At 34.0% G+C, this 25,730-nt stretch overlaps 1 protein-coding gene across 1 annotated transcript; it reads right to left on the reverse strand.

The window, feature by feature from the left end:
• Window positions 1-13,956: 13,956 nt before the first annotated feature.
• Window positions 13,957-15,905, reverse strand: LOC129877980 (membrane protein PM19L-like). Its single transcript, XM_055953432.1, has 3 exons — window positions 15,776-15,905; window positions 15,208-15,385; window positions 13,957-14,185 (listed from the first exon to the last, which is right to left on the reverse strand). Exons 1-3 carry the CDS (start codon window positions 15,903-15,905, stop codon window positions 13,957-13,959), a joined length of 537 nt encoding a protein of 178 aa, XP_055809407.1.
• Window positions 15,906-25,730: the final 9,825 nt, after the last annotated feature.

Consider the following 25,730-nt stretch of genomic DNA (forward strand, 5'->3'; position numbering starts at 1 on the left):
TAAACAACACAAAAGTGATTAGACCACTCGAAAGAGAGGACTAGAAAGGCCACGTATAACCTAGGTTAATGCATCTAGAGAACTATATACATACTTAAATAATGTGTTTTGCTGCAAAATTAAGTAAGAAAATTAGTAAAATAAACTAGTGGATAATTTTAATTGTGAAAGCTACTAGCAATCCAATAAGAAAGAGGCAGATGTTTGATTTGCTTACTTCTCATGGATATAGGTGCACAATAATCACCATCATATGTAATTAATTACAATTTGTTGGATGCCATTTTGGGTATTGGGGTTCATTATAATAACAATATTTTTTCACTAACTATATTAGCTGAAGTAACAGGTGTATTGTTCATGTGATGATTTTGGAAGTCCACACAAAAGCCTAGATTCTTGCTTTGCTTAGTCTTATGTATATTTTGTACTTATATTTGGAAAATTATTTAAAAAATAAAAATATACAGCTCAACGTACCACTTTACACCCATATAATCATATTTTCAGTTTATATCCATAAATTTTAAATATTTTTTTGTATCAAATAGATGAGATAGAGAAAGATCTAAAAAAAAAAGTTGAGCTCGAGTTTTTAAATTCACATAACCTATCAGATAGATGAGATAGAGAAAGATCTAAAAAAGAAGTTGAGCTCGAGTTTTTAAATTCACTTAAACGTCCTGTTTATATTTTCATCAAGTCAAGCAAAATTAATGTCTTTCAAAACATCTCTCAAAGTGATGATGAATCTAGTTTAAAAGGGGTATAGAAAAATTAAATTAGATTAATCTCATATACATAATTTAAGTTGTTCATATATTAGAGACATAAATGAGAATGTATATATATGATTTCGTTCATTAACTAGGGAAGTTAAAATGGAAAACTAAATTAAGATATATGTGTTAAAATAGGTATATGCTAGAAAAGTTATATAAATACAACTATTTTCTTTAGTTTTTATTTGTTGTTGTTGGGAGGGGGGGGGGGGGGTCAAGTGGAATTTTTGGATAAAAAGCTTGAAAATTATTGACATGTTGTGGATGTTGTTAAAAATTAAAAGTCACATACGTTTTGCTTAAACTAGAAAGGCATGTTGTGACATGCCAAAAAGGAGTTTCTAGAACAATTAATCCCCTTTTCTATCATTTATAATATATAAATATAAATATTTAATTCGATAATTAGCCAAGATAATTGAATTTGCAGAATCTTGGAGTATAATGAAGTCTCATGAAAAAATTTCTGATTTTTTAAATATTCAAATTTTAATTATTAAGTGTATTTTTTTAAAAAAAAATATTAAATATATTTATTTATTTAATTTTACAATCATTTGAATATTTAAGAGTTATAAAAAAGTCTTAATATCATTAAGATACTATCCTTTTAAAAACTTATGTAAAGATGATATTTACCGCTATCCATTTCTCTTCCGCTACTAACTACTCTTAACCCCCATCATTGTTTATATTATTATTTCACTGTCACGACCCAAAATGGGCCGTGAGTGGCACCCACACTTAACATCCTAGGTGGGAGAACCAATGATACAAACCCCAACTTAGATTAACAATTCAACTTATAAATCACGATAACACTGCGGAAGTTCAATCTTATTAAAGTCAGAAATAACAAAAGCCACTAAAATCTATTACTTGACGTTTCCCAAAATCTAAAAGTCATCACATTAAGGACATCTAAATTCTAAATCTAAGTCTGGAAATATCAAACACCAAAATAAACAAATAACAAAATGTGTCCGAAAACTAAAGACACCATGCCATAACCGAGAAATTCCATCACGAGCTAGAAGGGTAGCTAGCTCACCCTGAAATCTTCTGAATTGGAGACTGACTAGAGCTGAGGTCGAGTCGAAGCCGATGGAAGACTCGCTGCACTCCACAAAATAAAACAAAGAAAGATATACATAGGGGTCAGTATATGGCAATATGTACTGAGTAGGTATCATCGGTCGACTCAAAATAGAAATCAATATACATAAAATAATAGTGGGAAATCAACAACAACACTTAACAGGTGGCAACCAACAAACAATTACATAACCGGTCAACAATATCAAGATCACACATGAGGACTCAAGCCTCCACACCACACTCTTTGAAATATGAGTTTTTGGGGATTGGGTAGCATTAAGTAATTTTAATTTATTTCCCTTTAATATTACCGTGCCGGAACGTGACACCCGATCCAAATATACTGTGTCAGAACGTGACACCCGATCCAAATATACCGTGTCGGAACGTGACACCCGATTCAAATATACCGTGTCGGAACGTGACACCCGATCCAAATGTAATTAATTTATCATTCCCTATGATTATATTCCCCTTCATTAACAATATTTCATCACACCTTCTTTATTCAAGGCACCATTTTTGATAGGACAAGTTCAAGATTATGGATTTCATGGCCTCGGGATTTCAGACCAATCACAACAACATATCAACCATCCAAACCACAACAATTAAATGCGTAGTAAACTTCACACATTACTCAATGAATATCAATCACTATTAAGAGTCTATCTATGATATAGAATAAAAACCATAACCTACCTCAATCGAAGAACCGAATCCAAGCAAGCTAATTCACGAATGTCTTTCCTTCCTTCAAAGCCTCACGTTTCCAATCTATTAATTATACAATATTCGTAAGCAACTGAGTCCATAGAAACTAATATTATTTATATATTTTACCTAGACCCCACGACAAACCGAACTCTAAAATCAGTTCTCTAACACTCAAGCCTAGGGTTAAGTCTTAATTCCTCCAATATCATAACTCTAATGGTATTTAAGTAATATCATACACCTAGTATTATGCAATAATTATATGGAAATAAAGATCGAAGCCACATTTTACCATTAACCGTAATGTTACTGTATAAGAAACCAACATTATACTTTAATTAAGAACCTAACATTATGCCTCCTGCAATTACATCATATATATATATAATAATATATAACCTCTAACGAATAGTTAATAATTTCCTCACAATGCTTACCTTTGAAATTTCCAATTGCCTTCCTTCTAACTATTAAACTAATCAATTGTATAAACAGCAATAAAATAAAATAACAACTATTTGCTGAACCAATTTTTCCTTCTTTCTAATGTATGCACAGTAGTACTATTTACACTAAAGTAACCTCTACCATATACATATAATATAGATTGCATAGGTACCTGATGATGCAGTCGGCGTTTTCTTCTCTTTTTTTTTATATTTCTGTCTCTTCCTTCGTTTCTTTTCTTTTACAAATTAGGGTTATGAACCAATAAATAAATAATAGTTAAATTCCACAACTTATTTTAATAAATAAGGATAAGTGGTATAACATATTAACTAAATTATTAATTTAGTCCACTAATTACATTAATTATCTAAAGTTACCCCTCAATTAAATAACCTTAGTTATCGATTAGACCAAATACCCATTAAAAATTTACGGAATGAGTCTTTTATAAAATAAAAAGCTCCAGTTTTCAAAACGACCTAATGGGTCGTTACAACAAATACCAATTTACCCACCGTTCGTTCCCGAACGGTCAAGAGAAGAGCGAGGGTTGAAAAAGGTACCTGACTCGACAAACAGATGTGGATATTTTCCACGCATATCAGCCTCAATCTCCCAAGTGGACTCCTCAACTAGACGATTCTTCCATTGAACTTTTACAGACGCAATTTCCCTCGATCTCAACTTGCGAACCTCCCTATCAAGAATAGCCACAGGCTCCTCCTCATAAGACAAATTCTCATCAAGCAAGATCGAATCCCAGCGAATAATATAGTTTCCATCACCATGATATTTCTTCAGCATAGACACATGAAACACTGGGTGCACTCCAGACAAACCTGGAGGTAAAGCCAATTCATAGGCCACCTCTCCAACACGCTTAAGAACTTCAAACGGCCCAATATACCTCGGACTGAGCTTACCTCGCTTACCGAATCTCACCACACCCTTCATGGGTGAAACCTTCAACAACACTTGCTCTCCCTCCATAAACTCCATGTCCCTGACTTTTCGGTCTGCATACTCCTTCTGCCTGCTCTGAGCTGCTAGAAGCTTCTCCTGAATGATTTTCACCTTCTCTAACGATTCCCTCAAAAGATCAGTTCCCCAAGGTCTCACCTCAAATGCATCAAACCAACCAATAGGAGACCTACATCTTCTTCCATACAACGCCTCAAACGGAGCCATATCAATACTCGAGTGATAGCTATTATTATACGAGAACTCTGCCAGGGGTAGGAGCTGATCCCAATGACCACCAAAATCTATCACGCACGCACGAAGCATATCCTCCAGCACTTGAATTGTCCTCTCAGACTGCCCATCAGTCTGAGGGTGAAATGCAGTACTAAGATCCAATCTAGTACCTAACTCAGCATGCAAGGTCCTCCAAAAGTTAGAAGTAAATTGTGTACCTCTATCTGATATGATAGAAACCGGAACTCCATGTAATCGAACAACCTCGCGGATATAGAGTTTGACTAACTTCTCTGCATCATAAGTCACCTTGACTGGAATGAAGTGAGCAGACTTAGTTAACCTGTCAACAATCACCCATATAGAATCAAACTTACCCAATGTCTTTGGAAGTCCAACCACAAAATCCATTGCAATCCTTTCCCACTTCCATTCAGGAATGGGCATTCTTTGAAGTGTCCCTCCAGGCCTTTGGTGTTCATATTTTACCTGCTGACAATTTGGACAATGGGCAACAAAATCAGCAATGTCACGCTTTATTCTGCTCCACCAATAATGTTGTCTCAGATCTCGATACATCTTGGTTGCACCAGGATGTATAGAGTACCTCGAACTATGAGCCTCTGCAAGAATAGTCTGAATTAAATTATCAATACGGGGCACACATACCCGCCCCTTAATCCTCAAGACGCCTTCCTCATCGATCACGGCTTCCTTGGCCTCTCCCTGCAAGACCATATCACGAATTCGACTCAGCTTCTCATCCTCAAATTGCTTTTCTTTAATCTTGTCAAGGAAAAAAGATCTTGCCTCCACACAGGCCAAAAATCCTCCCTTCTCAGTTACTTCTAGCCTCATAAAGTCATTAGCCAGAGTTTGAATCTCTCTAGCCAATGGGCGTTGGGAAACCTGCAAATGAGCTAAACTCCCCATGCTCCCTGCTTTTCTGCTCAAGGCATCAGCCACTACATTAGCTTTTCCTGGATGATAAAGAATAGTGATATCATAGTCCTTTAGCAATTCCATCCACCTCCTCTGCCTCAAGTTCAAGTTTTTCTGAGTGAATACATGTTGTAAACTGCGATGAACTGTATACACTTCACATTTTACCCCATATAGATAATGTCTCCACTGCTTCAATGCAAATACAACCGCAGCCAACTCTAAATCATGAGTGGGGTAATTACGCTCATGCACCTTCAATTGCCTTGAAGCATAGGCAATTACCTTCTTCTCCTGCATTAGCACTGCACCTAAACTAGAATATGATGCATCACAATAAACAATGAAATTCTTACCTTCTACTGGCAGGGCAAGAATTGGTGCAGTAGTCAATAAGGTCTTGAGTTTCAGAAAGCTCTTTTCACACTCATCCGACCATACAAATGGAACTTTCTGCTTGGTCAGATTAGTCAGCTGGGAAGCAATAGAAGCAAATCCCTTGACGAACCGGCGGTAGTAGCTAGCCAAACCAATAAAACTCCTTACCTCTGAGACATTAGTGGGCCTTGCCCAACTTTTCACTGCTTCAATCTTCTGGGGATCCACCATCACTCCATCTTTAGAAACCACGTGCCCTAAGAAAGACACTGAATCAAGCCAGAACTCACACTTGGAGAATTTGGCATATAACTTCTTCTCCCTTAACAATCCCAGAACAGTTCTCAGATGCTCTTCATGTTCTTTTCGGCTCTTTGAGTAGATCAATATATCATCAATAAAAACAATAACAAAGAGGTCCAAATATGGCTTAAAGATTCCATTCATCAGACTCATGAAAGCAGCAGGCGCATTTGTAAGCCCAAAAGACATTACTAAGAATTCATAGTGACCATACCTGGTTCGGAAAGCCGTCTTTGGTACATCTGTCGCCCGTATTTTCAGCTGATGGTAACCAGACCTCAAATCAATTTTTGAGAAAACACAAGCACCCTCCAACTGATCGAATAAGTCATCAATGCGGGGAAGAGGATACCTATTTTTAATAGTCACCTTGTTCAGCTGCCTGTAGTCTATGCACATACGAAGGCTACTATCCTTCTTCTTTACAAATAAGACTGGAGCACCCCAAGGAGAGGCACTCGGTCTAATAAACCCTTTACCCAACAACTCCTGAAGTTGGGCCTTCAACTCCCTCAACTCAGCTAGGGCCATTCTATAAAGTGGAATGGAAATAGGGCGAGTGTCGGGCTCTAAGTCGATACAAAAATCTATATCTCTATCAGGTGGCATACCAGGTAAGTCTGCAGGGAAAACATCCATAAACTCATGCACTATCGAAATACACTCAATCGATGGCACTTCAGAACTATCATTCCTGAGATGTGCTAGGAAAGCTAAACAACCCTTACTCACCAACCTCTTAGCACGAAGAAAAGAGATAATCCAAACTGGAGCGGGAAGATAGTCACCCTTCCATACTAATTGATCTATCCCAGGCTTGGCTAATGTCACAGTCTTAGCATTGCAATCTAAGATAGCAAAATTTGGAGAGCCAAGTCCTACCCAAGATTACATCAAAGTCAACCATCTCTAGAATAATCAAATCTACATAAGTTCTGCTCCCCACAAAAGTCACAAGGCAAGACCTATACACTTTCTCAACTAGCACAGACTTACCAACAGTAGTAGAAACACGAATGGGCATGTTAAGTAAGTCACAATGTAAATCGAGTACATCTGCAAATGCGGAAGATACATAAGAAAATATGGATCCAGGATCAAACAATAGGAAAGCCAAGCTATCGCAGACCAGAAGAGTACCTGTGATAACAGCATTGAATGTCTCTACCTCTAACGTCCCGGGGAAAGCATAACAATGGGCTCTGTAGCGAAGCTATCTGGCTTCACCCCCTCCACCTCTATCACAAAATCAACCATTTCCAGGTCTAACCTAATTTTATATGCACGTTCTTACTAAAATCTTCGATTGCCTTTACCCAAGTTTACTTGTTGGGGATTTTGTACCCATAATCTTGTCGTTCCTATACCGATCCACTTTTTTGGAGCTTACGACGAAGTCACCGATCCTTATTTAGAATCTTTGGAATATACTCAACAACCTAAACACATTAATCGTATGTAAGATCTACCCCTAGAACACAATATACCTATCAAAAAGATCGTACCTCAAATGATCTGCACCTTCTTACTCATTGAATAACTACAAAACATTATCAAATTCGACCCATTCTATCTCTATCCCAAGCGATATACATTCTTTCATAGGTCAGATCGCTAGCAGAAGTAACACAATCCATAATCTAACCAAGTAAGCATCATATCATTATAGTAGTCATATCCTGACCCTTTTTGATATACACTCAATCTATGAAACTGCAATAGAGATTCTGACCACAATCCTTTCACAAAGAGGCAAAATCCGTTTTTCTGGATTGAAGCAAAGTTGCATATTTGGATAAGGCACGAAACCTGATCTCACAGGCTACAATGAATATCTTTCCTTGCTCTATATTTTGGAACTCATCTCCCCTCTTGTCCCTCTAGGTCCGGGGGATATACTTTTCTATGAAGAAGTTAAAAGACGTTGCCTAGCTGTCTGATCTCTGCCCCTAGTGGGCTTTCTCCTGCGACCTCTACCATGATCTCTCGTCACTAACCCCCTCTAGCTACAACCCTAATGGCTGGATCAGGCGATGCTATTGTTTTAGTACTGAACATTTGCAAAAATAGAGTGAAGAAGGTCAGATACCAATTTGTATCACCTAGATACCAATTGAATTCAAGTAATAGCATGAAAGAAAGAAGGAATGGAGTTTTCCTAAAGTCCCATAGCCTCTCGAAGAAAAGTAAAAGCGTCCCCGTACCGTTCCGCAAGACTCTACTAGACCTGTCCTTGTGTGATGAGATCACCGAACCTAAAGCTCTGATACCAAGTTTGTCACGACCCAAAATGGACCGTGAGTGGCACCCACACTTAACATCCTAGGTGGGAGAACCAATGATACAAACCCCAACTTAGATTAACGATTCAACTTATAAATCACGATAACACTGCGGAAGCTCAATCTTATTAAAGTCAGAAATAACAAAAGCCACTAAAATCTATCACTTGACGTTTCCCAAAATCTGAAAGTCATCACATTAAGGACATCTAAATTCTAAATCTAAGTCTGGAAATATCAAACACCAGAATAAACAAATAACAAAATGTGTCCGAAAACTAAAGACACCATGTCATAACCGAGAAATTCCATCACGAGCTAGAAGGGTAGCTCACCCTGAAATCTTCTGAATTGGAGACTGACTAGAGCTGAGGTCGAGTCGAAGCCGATGGAAGACTCGCTGCACTCCACAAAATAAAACAAAGAAAGATATACGTAGGGGTCAGTACATGGCAATATGTACTGAGTAGGTATCATCGGTCGACTCAAAATAGAAATCAATATACATAAAATAATAGTGGGAAATCAACAACAACACTTAACAGGTGGCAACCAACAAACAATTACATAACCGGTCAACAATATCAAGATCACACATGAGGACTCAAGCCTCCACACCACACTCTTTGAAATATGAGTTTTGGGGATTGGGTAGCATTAAGTAATTTTAATTTATTTCCCTTTAATATTACCGTGCCGGAACGTGACACCCGATCCAAATATACTGTGTCAGAACGTGACACCCGATCCAAATATACCGTGTCGGAACGTGACACCCGATTCAAATATACCGTGTCGGAACGTGACACCCGATCCAAATGTAATTAATTTATCATTCCCTATGATTATATTCCCCTTCATTAACAATATTTCATCACGCCTTCTTTATTCAAGGCACCATTTTTGATAGGACAAGTTCAAGATTATGGATTTCATGGCCTCGGGATTTCAGACCAATCACAACAACATATCAACCATCCAAACCACAACAATTAAATGCATAGTAAACTTCACACATTACTCAATGAATATCAATCACTATTAAGAGTCTATCTATGATATAGAATAAAAACCATAACCTACCTCAATCGAAGAACCGAATCCAAGCAAGCTAATTCACGAATGTCTTTCCTTCCTTCAAAGCCCCACGTTTCCAATCTATTAATTATACAATATTCGTAAGCAACTGAGTCCATAGAAACTAATATTATTTATATATTTTACCTAGACCCCACGACAAACCGAACTCTAAAATCAGTTCTCTAACACTCAAGCCTAGGGTTAAGTCTTAATTCCTCCAATATCATAACTCTAATGGTATTTAAGTAATATCATACACCTAGTATTATGCAATAATTATATGGAAATAAAGATCGAAGCCACATTTTACCATTAACCGTAATGTTACTGTATAAGAAACCAACATTATACTTTAATTAAGAACCTAACATTATGCCTCCTGCAATTACATCATATATATATATAATAATATATAACCTCTAACGAATAGTTAATAATTTCCTCACAATGCTTACCTTTGAAATTTCCAATTGCCTTCCTTCTAACTATTAAACTAATCAATTGTATAAACAGCAATAAAATAAAATAACAACTATTTGCTGAACCAATTTTTCCTTCTTTCTAATGTATGCACAGTAGTACTATTTACACTAAAGTAACCTCTACCATATACATATAATATAGATTGCATAGGTACCTGATGATGCAGTCGGCGTTTTCTTCTCTTTTTTTTTTTATATTTCTGTCTCTTTCTTCGTTTCTTTTCTTTTACAAATTAGGGTTATGAACCAATAAATAAATAATAGTTAAATTCCACAACTTATTTTAATAAATAAGGATAAGTGGTATAACATATTAACTAAATTATTAATTTAGTCCACTAATTACATTAATTATCTAAAGTTACCCCTCAATTAAATAACCTTAGTTATCGATTAGACCAAATACCCATTAAAAATTTACGGAATGAGTCTTTTATAAAATAAAAAGCTCCAGTTTTCAAAACGACCTAATGGGTCGTTACATTCACCCTCCATCATTCTCAACCACCATTATTATGCACGAGATTTGAGCAAAATTTGAAGCCCCTGAGATCGGAGATGATAGACTTTAGAGGGAACACGGATTTGTGCAAAAATTTTGAAGGGCGTGATTTATCCTTTTTTACTATGGATAATATTGATGATTCTAGATGCAAGAACACTAAATAGAATCAAAATCAATGAACAAGACAAGATAGGATATGATTAAGAAATAGAAGGAGAGTTGAAAGGGATTCAAAAGAAACAAAGAATAATATAATCTTGCAAAAAAAGACATTAGTTATTAGAATAAATTCGAGGGGAAAAGAGAATTAAGCTCATTAATGAAAAACTTTATTTAGAACATCCAAGAAAGGTTTATTGAGGAGATATAACGAAATCCTCCCATAAACTCACATAAGAGTATCTTTTTTATCTTCAAATTAATTGTCTAACCTTAAACGAAAAGTTAAAGACTATTTATTATTATTCTACAAAATAGCCAAATTACAAGAATAATCAATTTGTTAACATAGTCACTTGAGCATGTTAGTGGTACTCTTGAAGTTTTCTTTTCATGCTTCCTTTTAAGTCCTTCAATTAACTCATGATAGTTGGAAAATGCTCCAAAATCTTTGATGACATCTGTATTTGTAATCACGTATCTTATAAATCTATTTGAATATGTTATGGACTTTAAAAGTACATTTAATGTTTGAGCTCTTTCCTAGCTTGATCATGATCCCTATTTGATTTGTTTAAATAATCGATTGTCCAACCCGTAATAATCGGACGAGTTGGATGAATACAAATATTTTGTTTATCTCGCTAGTAAGGGTGAACATGATGCAATATTGAAATTTAATTTGAATTTATATCTTTATCATAGTCTTTCATGTCATTTTGTATTTATTTAGCAGTCGCTCAGTAAGATCTCTTTCCATCATCAGTTGGTGAGACCTCTTTGCTTTCGGAGGGCTCTAGTTTAGCTTGTTCGAGTTCAGCTATTTTATTAGTCAGTCTTATTTGATTTATAGTCAGGTAGTCGTAGGTCTTGTCTCGACACCTATCTTCGATTAGTAGAGGCTTCATAATCAGAGTTAGTGAGTCAACCCAACTTATTCATTCTGATGTTTTAAACGCTATTACTATTTATATTAAGAGTTATTTTTAGATTTTGCATAAATTGAGATTGAAATGTTTTTGAGATTTACTTAAATGTTTTAAAAGTTCACTTTATAAAGCTTATGCGTGTATGTTTATTCTTCTGTTCAGTAGTTAGCAAAGCCAAGAATTTACTTGGGACCAACAATGGTTTCCGAGTAGCAGCCACATCTAGAGTGTAGGCTCGGAGCGTGACAATTCAATGGATGCTTAGTATTTGGCATGTGTGCAGGATGTTAGTTGGGAAGGGCCCTACAGCAGATTCGGTCATTGTTGTGCGAGAGTTCGCAGATGTCTTCCCTACCAATCTACCTGGCCTTGTACCGCACACCTTTAGTACTTCAATAGGACGAGTAACTACTGAGTGTGATATTAATTTTGCTATTGACCTTGAGCCGAGCTGCGTATCCTATCTCTATAGAATTAACTAATGTTATTAAGGCCATGGAAATCTGTTGGTGAAATTACAAGATTACAAATTACAATTGAAAAATAAAATGAAGAAATTAACTTCACTTCTTGGCTGAGGCGCGGATATCTCGCTCTCTTTAAGGAGATTCAAGCCCACTGCAGTAAATCGTTTCACTGGTCCAGCAGTAGTCCTCTTGACTTGTCCCCTCCAGGATACAACAGTCTTATCACAAAATGTAACTCAACAAACTCTGGACAAGAGTTGAGTTTAAAGCTCCACACAAAGAACACCTCCCTTCAACTAATAAGAACTCTCTTTTTAGACAAACTTAATTCTCTCAATTTTTTCTTCTCTTATCTTTCATTTCAAAACAAAGAAGACCTCTCTATTTATAGGAGAGAAAATCATACAAAGATGAAAAAATAATGGAATGCCATCATTATCATCATTTAGTGCACCATTATGATTTAGTGCACCACTTATTAGTGATTATTATGTTAAAAATACATAATGGAATGATTTAGTCTTACACTAACTAAAGATGATAATGAAAGGCATTTTATGCACTAATGAAAAATAGAATAAAAATGACATTAAATGTCATCAATGGACAATTACTAAAATTGCAATTTAATAAATGTTAAAATGCCCACACTAACAGAATTTATGACTATCTTATTTTGATTGAAATATTCTTATTTTTATATGAGTGAATTGTAATCTATGATATAATTAAAACATATCTTATCAAAATCATAATCCTTCTATTAAATTAGTCGATATCTACTAAAGTATACACACCCCTTCTTCCTAACACTGCTATAAGTGATCTTAAAGAAGATGTAATTGAAGTCAAAGGTTGACTTGACTTGTCCTTTATAATGATATTAGTAATTCAAAAGGGTTCAAGAATCTTGGCCAACCATATTATTGTTAGGTATTTGTTTTGACTTTTTTAGTATAATTGAAATTTTTTTCTTAAAAAAAAAATTGTGTGGAAGGTTGACTCTGAACTTCATGGGAGTCTTTCTTGCTCTATCGCTTTTTTTGAGGGCCTCCCGGACCCCATTGTCAATCAGTACTGAGAAGCATGTGCCCATCACTCCAGCAGAGACTTCTATTCTGCCGCCCTATCTAGTATGAGTCCAAGCTTGAATGCCCGTTCGATTATCCAAAATCACCTACTCGATTGACAAGCATAGCTGTCGCCTGCCTCCTTGTGTGGAAATGCTTTTCATGATCCGCTGAAGCACTGGAAAAATGTTGACCACGATTTCTAACGCTTTTCAAAAACCATCTAAGTTCATGCAATTTATTAATAAAACTGAATAAAAAAATTATTCAGTTTTATTAATAAATTGCATGAACTACAAAGTCTTTATATTTGGCTAATCTTTTTTCTTGTAAAAAAAAGTTTATGACAGATTCATTCAATTCTAACATGTAGCATTCACAATATAGTCCTAAAGAGGCCTATATAGAGAAAAAAATGGTGGAACACAAATATTATGTCAACACTTGTGTAAACCTCTTTGTCTTTCCATCATAACACTGATGGAGTCAAAAATTTAGCAAAAAAAATACAAAAAAAAAATCAGTTATGTTAAGATGTGCAAAAATAAATACACTCATAATAACCAAGTACTCCTAAGTAATTGTCACCTTTGCATAGCTCAGTATATTTTTTTTCTATTTTTTCATGTTTAATTGATCAAAGAAAATTGAAAGAATATTTCTTTTCTAAGAAAAGAAGAAAAATAAGTCTAAACAATATTGAAAATTGTCACAAAAAAGGTACAAAAGTCTTATGAGAAGCCAGGAAAAAAAACTATCTACATTTTACCAAATATTTCCAGACTTTTGAATTAAACAAGTCAAACATTCATATTAATAAATAATTTTTTACAACAATATCCAGGGTAATTTATTATTGTAAATAATCAAATGTGTTCATGTTGAATATGATGCTCAACTATGTAAAACAATTAATATATGGATGAAGTGGAAACAAACTCATTCTGGTTCTACGAACAAGATATATAACTTAATTTTAACATTCCACCTAAAACCCAAACCTCATAAAGAAGAACATAATTTAGAGTCTATTGAAGGCCCAAAGCTCCATCTCTTAAATATTTTGCTAACATAACCATACCATACATCCATCTATCAAAAGGTGACTAGTTCCATTACACCCCAGCTGTTGGTACACCTACACCCTTTTCTCCGGGTGGCGGTACGCGGGCGGCTCCGTAATCGGTTTCCCGGTAACCGGGACCGTAACGGCTGCTGAACATTCCGGCATGAAGCATGAGAACATAGAGAAGTTGTGTAAATGCTAAAACTATAGTGAATCCTTCAAGAACTCTAAGCCTCCATCCTCTCCACCCTCCTATATTTATCTCCTTGCATGCCAACCTACATAAATGTTTCATTAATTAACAAAAAGGTATATATGCACAAAATGAAATTATTTACCAAGTAATTATTCGTTTCTCCATCAATCTATCCCAATTTATGCAAGTACAGCTCCAAAAAAAATTGTACAATCTGGCAAATACCGTCTCATTTCGTCTCATCATTTTAGTTGTCATGTTGCGTTTTTCAAAATTAAATCCTTTATTTTTTTCAAAAGCGGCTCATTTTAATTGTCATGTTGCTTTTTTCAAAAATCAATAATTTTCAAAGTTAAATTATATTAGTTTTAATTCAATATTATAAAGTAAAAAATTAAATATTCAAAAACTATACGAAAAGTACAGTAAGTTACAAATTTTTTTCATATTGATATGATAAAAAAATATATTTTAAAATATTAGTCAAAAGTGAAAGTTCATATAGTTTGAACAATATAGATTAAAACCATGACAACTAAAATAAAACGGAGGGAGTAGATAATTATCAGCGTGTAATACTACAAATAAAGATTTTCCACCTATAAAACATAATTTTTCCACTCATTTTTCATTCCATCGAACCAACTCACTCAAAAAAAAAATGCATAATGAGACACCTACTCCGCCTAAACTAGTAAAAAACTTCCTAATATTGAATTTCCATATGAAAATATAATTATTTTTTAAATATCTGTAAAATAATTACGAGATATTTCTCTGTGGGAAATTTCAATGGAAAAATAGTATTTTTTGTAGTGTATAAATTGGGCTTAATTTTTTTAAAAAAAACTCCTGTGTTCAACTCCAAAATACGAGATAATTATAAGAGTCACACAAGCAAATTAAGTACTATAGTACTAACTAACTTCTATGTTATACCATTCAAATTATGGACAAGTTGATTTATTAGTTCAAATATTATTATTGATGCATGATATTAATTAATCCGGTTTTCAACATATTTCACAACTCTTTCATTCCTAAAATTTTGTAATTTATCGATCGATCAGTACAACATAAATTGAGATATATAATATAGTTTACCCAAAAGCTAGTGCAGTGACAGCCCAAGCAACAATAGCTGATGAACCAGCAGCAGCAAGACTATCGTTTCTCCATGCCCTTAGATGATTTCCACCCAAAAGTTTCGATATTATTCCCAAAACAGCCGCCAGTATCGCGAACACTAGAAAGAACATTGTAGCTCCATTTCCACCAAAACCTGAAAAATCAACCAAAAAAAAATAAAATAAAGAAAAAGAATTACACTTTCTATTTATTTAATTTTTAATTAATAGATAAAAACACACCTAAAAAATGTTCAATTTTTTTGAGTTTTAAAATTCCGATCTGAAGTATCAGTAACTATTTATCAACTATTAACAATCAATTATTCATTTTTTTCTACCTAAAAAATAATGATATATAAGGTTAAAAAAAACGAAAATCCTAAACGATGATGATAGTTAAAGTAGAAAAAGTAAACCCCAAATCAGTTTAGATTTATTTTAATTGTAATAAATAGTTGATGATGATAGTTAAAATAAAAAAAAGAACACACATCAAACATCTCATAATTGAGATATGAAACTAAAAACATAAAGGAACTTACTAGGATGATTAGTTTGGCCATTAATGTACTTATTGAGACACCAACTAGCAAATCCCAACACAATTAAATACATTATCAAGTTAAGAAACAACAATGGAGCTGCAACACTCCTAGCCACTGTCCTAGCCATTTTTTTTTCTTGCACCAATTCTCTTTGCTTCCACAGATTTTCAGAAAATGGGCACAACAAAATTTAAACACTTAATGCAAAAACTTTAATCTGTTCTTTTTTTAGGTTTTTATTCTTTTTATTTTTTATAAATAAAAGGGAAGAAGTGCAAAAGTGGTGCAACGTGACATATATAGGACGATTATACTATGGTACGTGTCATGCTTAATTGCTTCAAGGGTGAACAAGTGGAGGAACACGTGTCATGTACTTCTTCTACTTTGGATTCTCTAATAGTATTGTTCATGCAAGCAATATATATCCACTATATAGAGATACATACATGTAAAGTAATTGAGTATTTTGAATACAACATAAAATAATTTTTTTTAAAAAAGTTATTAGATATATTTATAAACGTTTATTATATAGCTAAGTTTAATAATAATTAAAAAATTTAGTGTAATTTTACGGACGAATTCAAAAAAGCACAATATATATAAAGATTGACCTTATTCTTAATTTTTTTTAAAATAGAAAGGTAATTTTTAATAAACCTTGGCTAAAGGAATAATGAAAGAATTAAGGAGACGGTAATAACAAGTGGAAATAATAATAAAATAATAAGATATCGAAGATAAAAAATGACAAACACCGATAAAAATCGAAGATAAACACACGACAAGCAAGGATTGAAATCTAAAGATAAGGAAATTAAAGCAATAAGAATAACTAATATATATATATATATATATATATATATATATATATATATATATATATAAATCGAAGATAAACACACGACAAGCAAGGATTGAAATCTAAAGATAAGGAAATTAAAGCAATAAGAATAACTAATATATATTAAGAAATGCAACGAAATACGTCTGATTACTTATTAATATTTTATTTTAATCTCCGATTTTCACATTCTTCTATCAAGGATCGTGTAATTCTTGGTGAGGTGAAGTTGTGCATTCTCTCTAATTATCTTACTCCAATACTTTTTATGTCTACCTTTATCCTTCCTTACGATTATGTACCCCTTACACCTCTTAGCCAAGGAATATGCACTTTTCCTTTTTATATATCTGAACTATCTCAACCTCATTTTCCACAGATTAACCTTCATGGGAATTACTCCCACCTACTTTTGAAAATTTTCATTCCTAATATATTTTATATATCCCGACTCTTGGTATATATGCTCAGTCATCCACCTCAACATCGATCCTCATCTCCGCCATTTGAATTTTTCGGACATGAAAGTTCTTCGATTGAACAACATAACTTCATTCTATATAACACAGTCGATCACACGACCAGACCTTACTGACTATCACACCACCAATACTTTGTAGAACTCACATTTAATTTTACGTAGCATATTCTTATCACATAAAACGTCCTTTTAAATTTGAAAAAATTACCTAAATACACAACTTATTTTACCATATTCTCTAAAATTTCCTACCATTTGAAAAAATTACAAAAATCTCTATCCTCTCTTATTCTCTGATACATCACTGTACGAGATGTATCGATCGGATACATTACTTTATGTGATGTATCAGGACATCAGATACATCACTTTACGCGATGTATCGATCGGATACATCATTTAATTTACGTGATGTATCAGGACGTCGGATACATCAATTTACACGATGTATCGATCGGATACATCACTTTACGTGATGTATCAGGACGTATCTGATGTATCGGAAGTGACCAAAAAAAGGAATTTTGGGTTAATTTTTTAAAAGAATAGGAATAGAGTGTAATTGAGAAGAATCAATATGGCATTTAAGTAAAATTTACTTTAAATTTTTACATGGGATGACTCTAGGAAGAAGCCCATTGAAAATGGGCCAGACTACTGGTGAGTGATGACTGGTTATTGGTATGGGCTTGGGCCTTGGGAATAGTCCACAAATAGCTTATATTTAAGATTATTATTTAAACTATAACCATAATTATAAAATATTTAAAATTTAACAACTCTCCAATTATCAGAATGCAGTTCAAAATTTGGAACTCGAAGGTTTAAAATTAGGCTGTGTCAATTCAAAATTTCAAATCTGACGACCTGAAAGTGTGAAGTTAGGGTCTCTCCGACTTAATTGATTTGCTTTCATTAAAAAAAAAGAAAAGGAAATTCCTTGATTTTGACTTTTTTTTAGAGGAAAATTGACCAAAATTGAATTATGAATATCACAAATAGAGTCGTAAGTACTATTCCTTTATTGTTAACCACATATCTCGGGTTAGCTATGGAGTAAAATCCCTTTTAGTAGGCAATGTATATTATGCTTCTAATGTGAATTCAAATTAATTTGATACCAAATTAACTTGGTGAAGGAAATATTTTTAGTTGTCTCTAGTCCTTTTCAAGTTTGGGTTGCACCAAATCCACCGGCTCATTATTTTTCAAATAAATACTGTAAAAGATTAGGGGAAAAAAAGAACAATAAAAATTAAATTTACATTATTGTGCAAAATAATATTTTAAAAAAAGAGGTTTGAGACGAGACATTTACATGGTATTGGACAAGACGTAAGCCTCGAGACATCAGACATAAAACTATAAATCCCTCTATGATTGTCGTCTTGTTAATAGCACTATATATTATCACATAAAAATACACGAAAGTTAAATAAATTTCTTTAATTAAAGGATTTGAAAAAGAAGGAAAAAGAGAAAAACTATGATGTACACGTATAATAAGACGAACTTTTTGTTGCTTTAAATAGAATTTCTAAATAATTATTGATGTTGAATTCCAATCTAGAGGAGGAAAGATCCAGCAAATTAAATATAAGAACAATTATTTGTCTGTGATGTTCCTGTCCCAGAAAATACCTTTAAAAAAGGATTCAGAATATCCAGAGATATCATTTTTTTTAGGAAAGTTATACAATTGGTCGCTCGATCAAAAATATTATCAAGCCTAAGCGGCCGTTCGATAAAAATGTTATCAACCCTATGCGATACTAGACATTGGAACTCTGGCTAGCACAGACCCAATATATGTTATTCAAATTTAAATAAAACAAATTAAATTTGGAGAATCTATTAAATCTTTTTTATGATTTGTAAGTATTTTATTTTATTAATTATTGTGATTTATAGTACTTTTTATATAATTTTAGGTAATATATGTTATTCTTTTTTGTCTCAATATATGTGGCACTGATAGAATTTCAAGAGTCAATCAAATTTTAAATGTCTTTTAAATATTTTAAGTTATCAATTATTGTGATTTATAATACTTTTTTTGTCATTTTCAAATAAAATATGTTACTTTTTCTATCTCGATTTATTTGACACTAATAAATTTTGAGAGTCAGTCGACTATTTTATGTCATTAAAATTTTTAAGTTGTTAATTATTATGATTTATAGTACTGTTTAGTCTTTTCAAATAATATGTGTTACTTCCTTTGTCTCAATTTATGTAGCATCCATAGAATTTCGAAGTTAATCGAGCTTTCTATATATATTTTAAATATCTTAAGTTATTAATTATTGTGATTTATAATATTTTTTTATGTAATTTTAAATATATAACATACTAAAAAAAATAAGGCAAACAAATTAAAATAAAAATAAAAAATAACTAAATTGCCCTTATCTAGGACGCAAGCATGTTGACGACCACCTGCTTCTTGGACTTTTATTAATAGTAGGAATACATATATTATTGCGCAGACATATACAATTTATATATATCAGTACGATTGAATTATTTATACTTATTTGTAAAAGTAATAATTAGGATACTATAATGATACATAATTGTTTTCTATGGGATTACAAGTTACAATTCATAAAGAAAACATTATCTAATTATTTCATTACAAATTACTACTAACCATATATTATGTACTAATTAACCTTAGCTTGCGGTTATTTCATGGATATCATTTAAAATTAACTTTAACTTAGTGATAGACGCATGTAATACTCAGCATGCGGATTCATGAAAACTCAATAGATTTTATATAAATCATATATATATATATATATATAAACTTAAAATTGGAATCTATTATAATTTAAGAGAAATCAACATAACATATATAAATAAAATTAAAATTATCTAGCCTAAACGGGCGTAATTTTACGACTAACACCCCTTAACTAGAACTGGTTGGGGTGGTGGTTGGGGTGGGATGGGGCCGTGGGGGTGAGGATGGGACATATTTGTACCCTAGTTGGTTATGTTTTTTTTCCCCCCAGACATATGTGCATATTAGATAATATAAAAAGAGATATCCCATTGATTGTTTAGTCTTGGTTGGTGAAGAGGCATGGGACTTAATTAATATAAAACATTCATGTGTTTTATAATACAAAGGATAAGATTTTAAATAAATTTATAAACATCACGTTCTTATTCTCGCATATTTTAACTTTCTTTTGCACAAAAAAGATTGTAAGTTGTATCTTTTAAGAAATATAATTTTGTAATTTTGTTGATTAATGAGGTTTTAATAATACAAAAAGGAAAGTACGCATTTGTGTGACTTTAGTCGAGAATCAAGATATCTATAGGCTATAGGCAGTGATGGATTCAGAATTTTCACTAAAAAAATTTAAAATTCAAAGAAGTAAATGTACGAATTAGCCAAAGAAAATTCGACATCTACTATATATATATATAAAAATAATCTTAACTATGTATATATAGTATAATTTTCTATCGGGATTCGAATAAACCCCCTGACTACAGTGCTCCACTCCTACATATAGGTAGGTAAACCTACAAGCACCGAAGAGCGTGTTACCATTATCTTAGATTCTCTAAGTATGAGTAAGATTCTTAATTTTGTAAATGACTCCATTTAAAATATAAGATTATTGTATACATCAATAGACATTATTAATCCGATCCTTTATATAAGAAATTACCCATGATAACGAATTTGTAAAATGAAATGGTTCTATTATTTAACTAATATATATATAATGGATAAAGTACAATAACTTTAGTGATATAAAAAAAAATTGTAGTGATTTTATTAATATAACAAGTAGCAAGTAAAATTTAGTGACTATGCGTAAAATTAACCTTAGATGTTTCAACATTTAACATTCTTGCTAACATATAACATTTCTACTTGAAGACAATTTTGTTTGAAAATCAGATATGATAAAATCTTGATTTTTAAATCTTTGACATAAAAGCTTAATGCTCTTATTTTCAACCTTCATAACGTTTTATCTTTGTTATTTCAATTTTGATTTTTTATTTTAATTAGTATTTGATTTGATCCTTTGCCTATTAATTCATACTTTTTGTTCTCCCTTCCTTTTTTCATGACATAAGAAAGTGATACAAGACAAGACAATAAAAATTATTTTGAATTTATTGAAATTCATTAACTTTAATTTGCCCTCCATCAAAATTTTGACCTAATATTTTCTCGTCGCTAAGGAAAAGGCTTAATATTAATAATATTTGCCCAATTATTGAGCCGTAAACATGATTCAAACCAGGGCCCCGCCCGATCATCCCTACATTATTGGCTTTTCTTTCCTTGTTTATTATTTATTGGCTTAAGAATATAAAATAGTTTAATTTTTATGTTTTGTTAGCGTAAACAATTTTTTAAATTAATGATCATTCAAAGGATATCTAAATGTTAACTTTTTTTAAAATATGAGTTTAAAATTTTAAAAATAAGATATGTTATCTGATAATAATGACGTGATTAATGATGAAATCAAAATTTTTATTAGGACGTATCACAATATAAATAAAAAAAGTTATAAGCACACATAAAAAATTATGAAAATTAACATATAATATATATACATAAAATTAAAATTTTAATCTAGCTAAATAGTGTAATTTTCTACGAAGGACTTCTGGTTAACACACCTTAGCATAAAGTCGATTCGCCATTGAATTTGATATTGTGAAAATTATTCACTCGTATATTACTTAGATTCTATATTATCTTAATTATGCAATGACGTATTGAGAAATTGTTAAGTGTGAACCCCTACTTGGAAAGGAAATAAGTTTTTTTATTTTTATTTATTTTTTTAAAAAAACCCATAAAAATGAGCCTTTACCAACCCCCTTTTAATAATAATTAGTAGACAAAAACATACGAGTATAAATATTTCAAAGCATAGCATAAGACAAAAAAGACAATATATATTTTATTGGATTAACTCATCTCATATATTATGTGAAAATGAAAGATTTTATTGGAAAAATATTCTTTTGAATAAATAATCATAAGGGTTGAATAATTAAGTTTGTTAAATAAGAGCTAATACAAAATTATAAACAGTTCTTGAGATGGGAACGTGTAAATTTTGTCGTTTTGCCATCATAAATAGTGTGTATATAAATTATTTCATTACTAAAATAAAAATATAAAAAAATAAATTATTTTTAGATGTAAATATCATATGTAATGGAATAGAGGTAAGAAAATTGATTGCTTTTGCCATCAAAAGAGGTGGTGCAATTGATGAGCCTCCTTTTTTCTTAATCAAAGATTTCGACTTCGAGTTTTGGATCGGATATAAAATTAATGTTTTCTAAAGAAAAAGTTAAAATCTAGTTAACAACAACAACAACAACAACCTAGTGAAATCCCACAACATGGGGTCTGGGGAGGGTAGAATGTACGCAGACCTTACTCCTACCAAGGTAGGACGGCTGTTTCCTGGAGACCCTCGGCTCAGTAAAAGCATAAAAAAAATGTTAGATAAGAATAGAAAATTAAAAGCTTTATGAGAAAAACAACAAACAAATAACGAATAGATGACAAATAAATACAAATAAATAAAGACTAATAACAAATAACGCTTAAATAAATAATGAAAGCGTCACAGGTAAAATTGAGTAATCAAAGCATAGAAAGTAATAAATAATAACAGAAATAACAGAAATCAGAAGTCAAAGCGCAAGAGATCGTAATGCACTACTACACCTATGAATAGAGAAGAATAACGAGACTATGAACTAGCCTTCTATCCTAATGTGGGTCCTCCACACCCTCCTATCTAAGGTCATGTCCTCCGTAAGCTGTAACTGCGTCATGTCCTGTCTAATCACCTCTCCCCAATACTTCTTCGGCCTACCCCTACCTCTTCTGTAACCATCCATGGCCAGCCTCTCACACCTCCGCACTGGGGCATCTGTGTCTCTCCTCTTCACATGTCCATACCATCTCAGTCGTATTTTCCGCATCTTGTCTTCCACCGAGGCCACTCCTACCTTGTCCCGAATAGCCTCATTTCTAATCCTGTCGCTCCTGGTGTGCCCACACATCCATCTCAGCATTCTCATCTCAGCAACTTTCATCTTTTGAATGTGAGAAGTCTTAACTGGCCAACACTCCGCCCCATACAGCATAGCCGGTCTAACCACCACTTTGTAGAACTTGCCCTTAAGTTTTGGTGGCACATTCTTGTCACATAGCACTCCGGAAGCGAGCCTCCATTTCATCCACCCTACCCCAATACGATGTGTGACATCATCGTCAATCTCCCCGCTGCCTTGCATGATAGACCCAAGATACTTGCAACTACTTCTCTTTTGGATGACCTGAGCACCAAGCCTAACTTCAACATCAACCTCCTGAGGTGTCTCACTGAACTTGCACTCTAAGTACTCTGTCTTTGTCCTACTCAACTTAAACCCTTTAGACTCCAAGGTATGTCTCCAATCCTCCAGCTTAGCGTTAACTCCGTGGCGAGTCTCATCGATCAGGACTATGTCATCCGCGAAAAGCATACACCATGGCACCGCACCTTGAATTTGTCGCGTCAATCCATCTATCACCAAGGCAAATAAAAAAGGACTAAGAGCTGATCCTTGATGCAACCCCATCACCACTGGGAAGTGCTCTGAGTCCCCTCCTACTGTCCTTACCCTGGTTTTGGCTCCCTCGTACATGTCCTTGATCACCCTAATGTATGCCATAGGTACACCTTTAGCCTTCAAACATGTCCATAGTATTTCTCTTGGGACTTTATCATAAGCCTTTTCTAGGTCGATGAATACCATATGCAAGTCCCTCTTCCTCTCCCTATGCTGCTCCACCAGTCTCCTCATAAGATGGATGGCTTCTGTAGTTGAGCGTCCCGGCATAAATCCAAACTGGTTCTCTGAAATAGACACGTCTCTCCTCACCCTCATCTCTACCACTCTTTCCCACAGTTTCATAGTATGGCTTAGTAGCTTAATACCTCTATAGTTGTTGCAACTCTGGATATCCCCTTTATTTTTGTATAGAGGGATCATTATGCTCGACCTCCATTCTTCGGGCATCGTTGCCGTTTTAAAGATGACATTAAATAACCTAGTCAACCACTCCAAACCTACCGAACTCGTGCTCTTCCAAAATTCCCCAGGAATCTCGTCAGGTCCGGTTGCTCTTCCCGAGCGCATCCTACGAACGACACTCTTAACCTCATCGACCTTAATACTCCTACAATACCCAAAATCGCAACGCCTCTCTGTATGTTCTAAATCTCCCAACACAAAGTCTCTGTCCCCTTCCTCATTCAAGAGTTTATGGAAATAGGACTGCCATCTCTGTTTAATGAGGGTCTCGTCTACCAATACTTTTCCATGCTCGTCCTTAATGCACTTCACTAGGTCCACATCGCGTGCCCTTCTCTCCCGCGCCCTGGCTAGCCTGAACAATTTTCTATCCCCACCTTTCTCTTCTAGTTCAGCATAAAGGCGTTCAAAAGCTGTTGTTTTTGCCGTCGAAACTGCCGACTTCGCCTCCTTTCTCGCTATTTTATAAAGTTCCCTATTCGTCCACTTCTCCACCTCATCTGTGCTTTCTATCAACTTTGCGTACGCCATCTTCTTTGCTTCCACCTTTTCTTGCACTTCTCCATTCCACCACCAGTCTCCTCGATGCCGACTACGACTACCAGTCGAGACTCCCAACACTTCCCTTGCCACAATCCTAATACAACTAGCCGTCCTATCCCACATACTGGTCGCATCCCCATTACTATCCCAGGCCCCCATGGCCTTCAACTTCTCTCCCATCTCCAGGGCATTTGCAGTGGTCAAACTCCTCCATCTGATCCTAGATCGATCATCCCCGACCCTCTTATTCCTCATCATCTTGATCCCTAAATCCATCACCAAAAGCTTATGTCGGGTTGTAAGGTTGTCTATCGGAATGACCTTACAGTCTTTGCACAGACCTCTATCGACCTTTCTCAGGAGTAAAAAGTCTATCTGAGTCTTAGCCACCGAACTATGGAATGTTACCAAGTGGTCTTCCTTCTTTGGGAAACTCGAATTGGCTATGACCAACCCAAAAGCTCTTGCGAATTCCAAAAGTGAAAGGCCTCCTACATTTCTGACCCCGTAGCCAAAGCCTCCATGCACATCATCATACCCTCCTGAAATAGACCCGATGTGCCCATTGAAATCCCCTCCCACGAAAAGCTTCTCAGTAGGTGGTATACCTCCCACTAACTCATCCAAATCCTCCCAAAAGCGCCTCTTATCCTCCTCCCTTAAGCCCGCTTGTGGCGCATAAGCACTAATAATGTTGAATGTGCTCCCTTCAACGACCATCTTAATCGACATCATCCTATCGTTGACTCTCCTAACCTCCACTACCTGATCCCTTAGATCATTGTCTACTAAAATGCCTACCCCATTCCTATATTTTGATCTACCTGAAAACCAAAGCTTATACCCGTCTACCTCCCTAGCTTTAGAACCTACCCATTTGGTCTCTTGGACACAAGCTATATTAATCTTTCTCTTCTTTAGAATTTTAACTAGCTCTATGGATTTGCCCGTTAACGTTCCAGTAAATAACAACACTTTCAATAATCTAT

This window comes from Solanum dulcamara, chromosome 2, assembly GCF_947179165.1.
Source record: "Solanum dulcamara chromosome 2, daSolDulc1.2, whole genome shotgun sequence".
Lineage (NCBI taxonomy): Eukaryota > Viridiplantae > Streptophyta > Magnoliopsida > Solanales > Solanaceae > Solanum > Solanum dulcamara.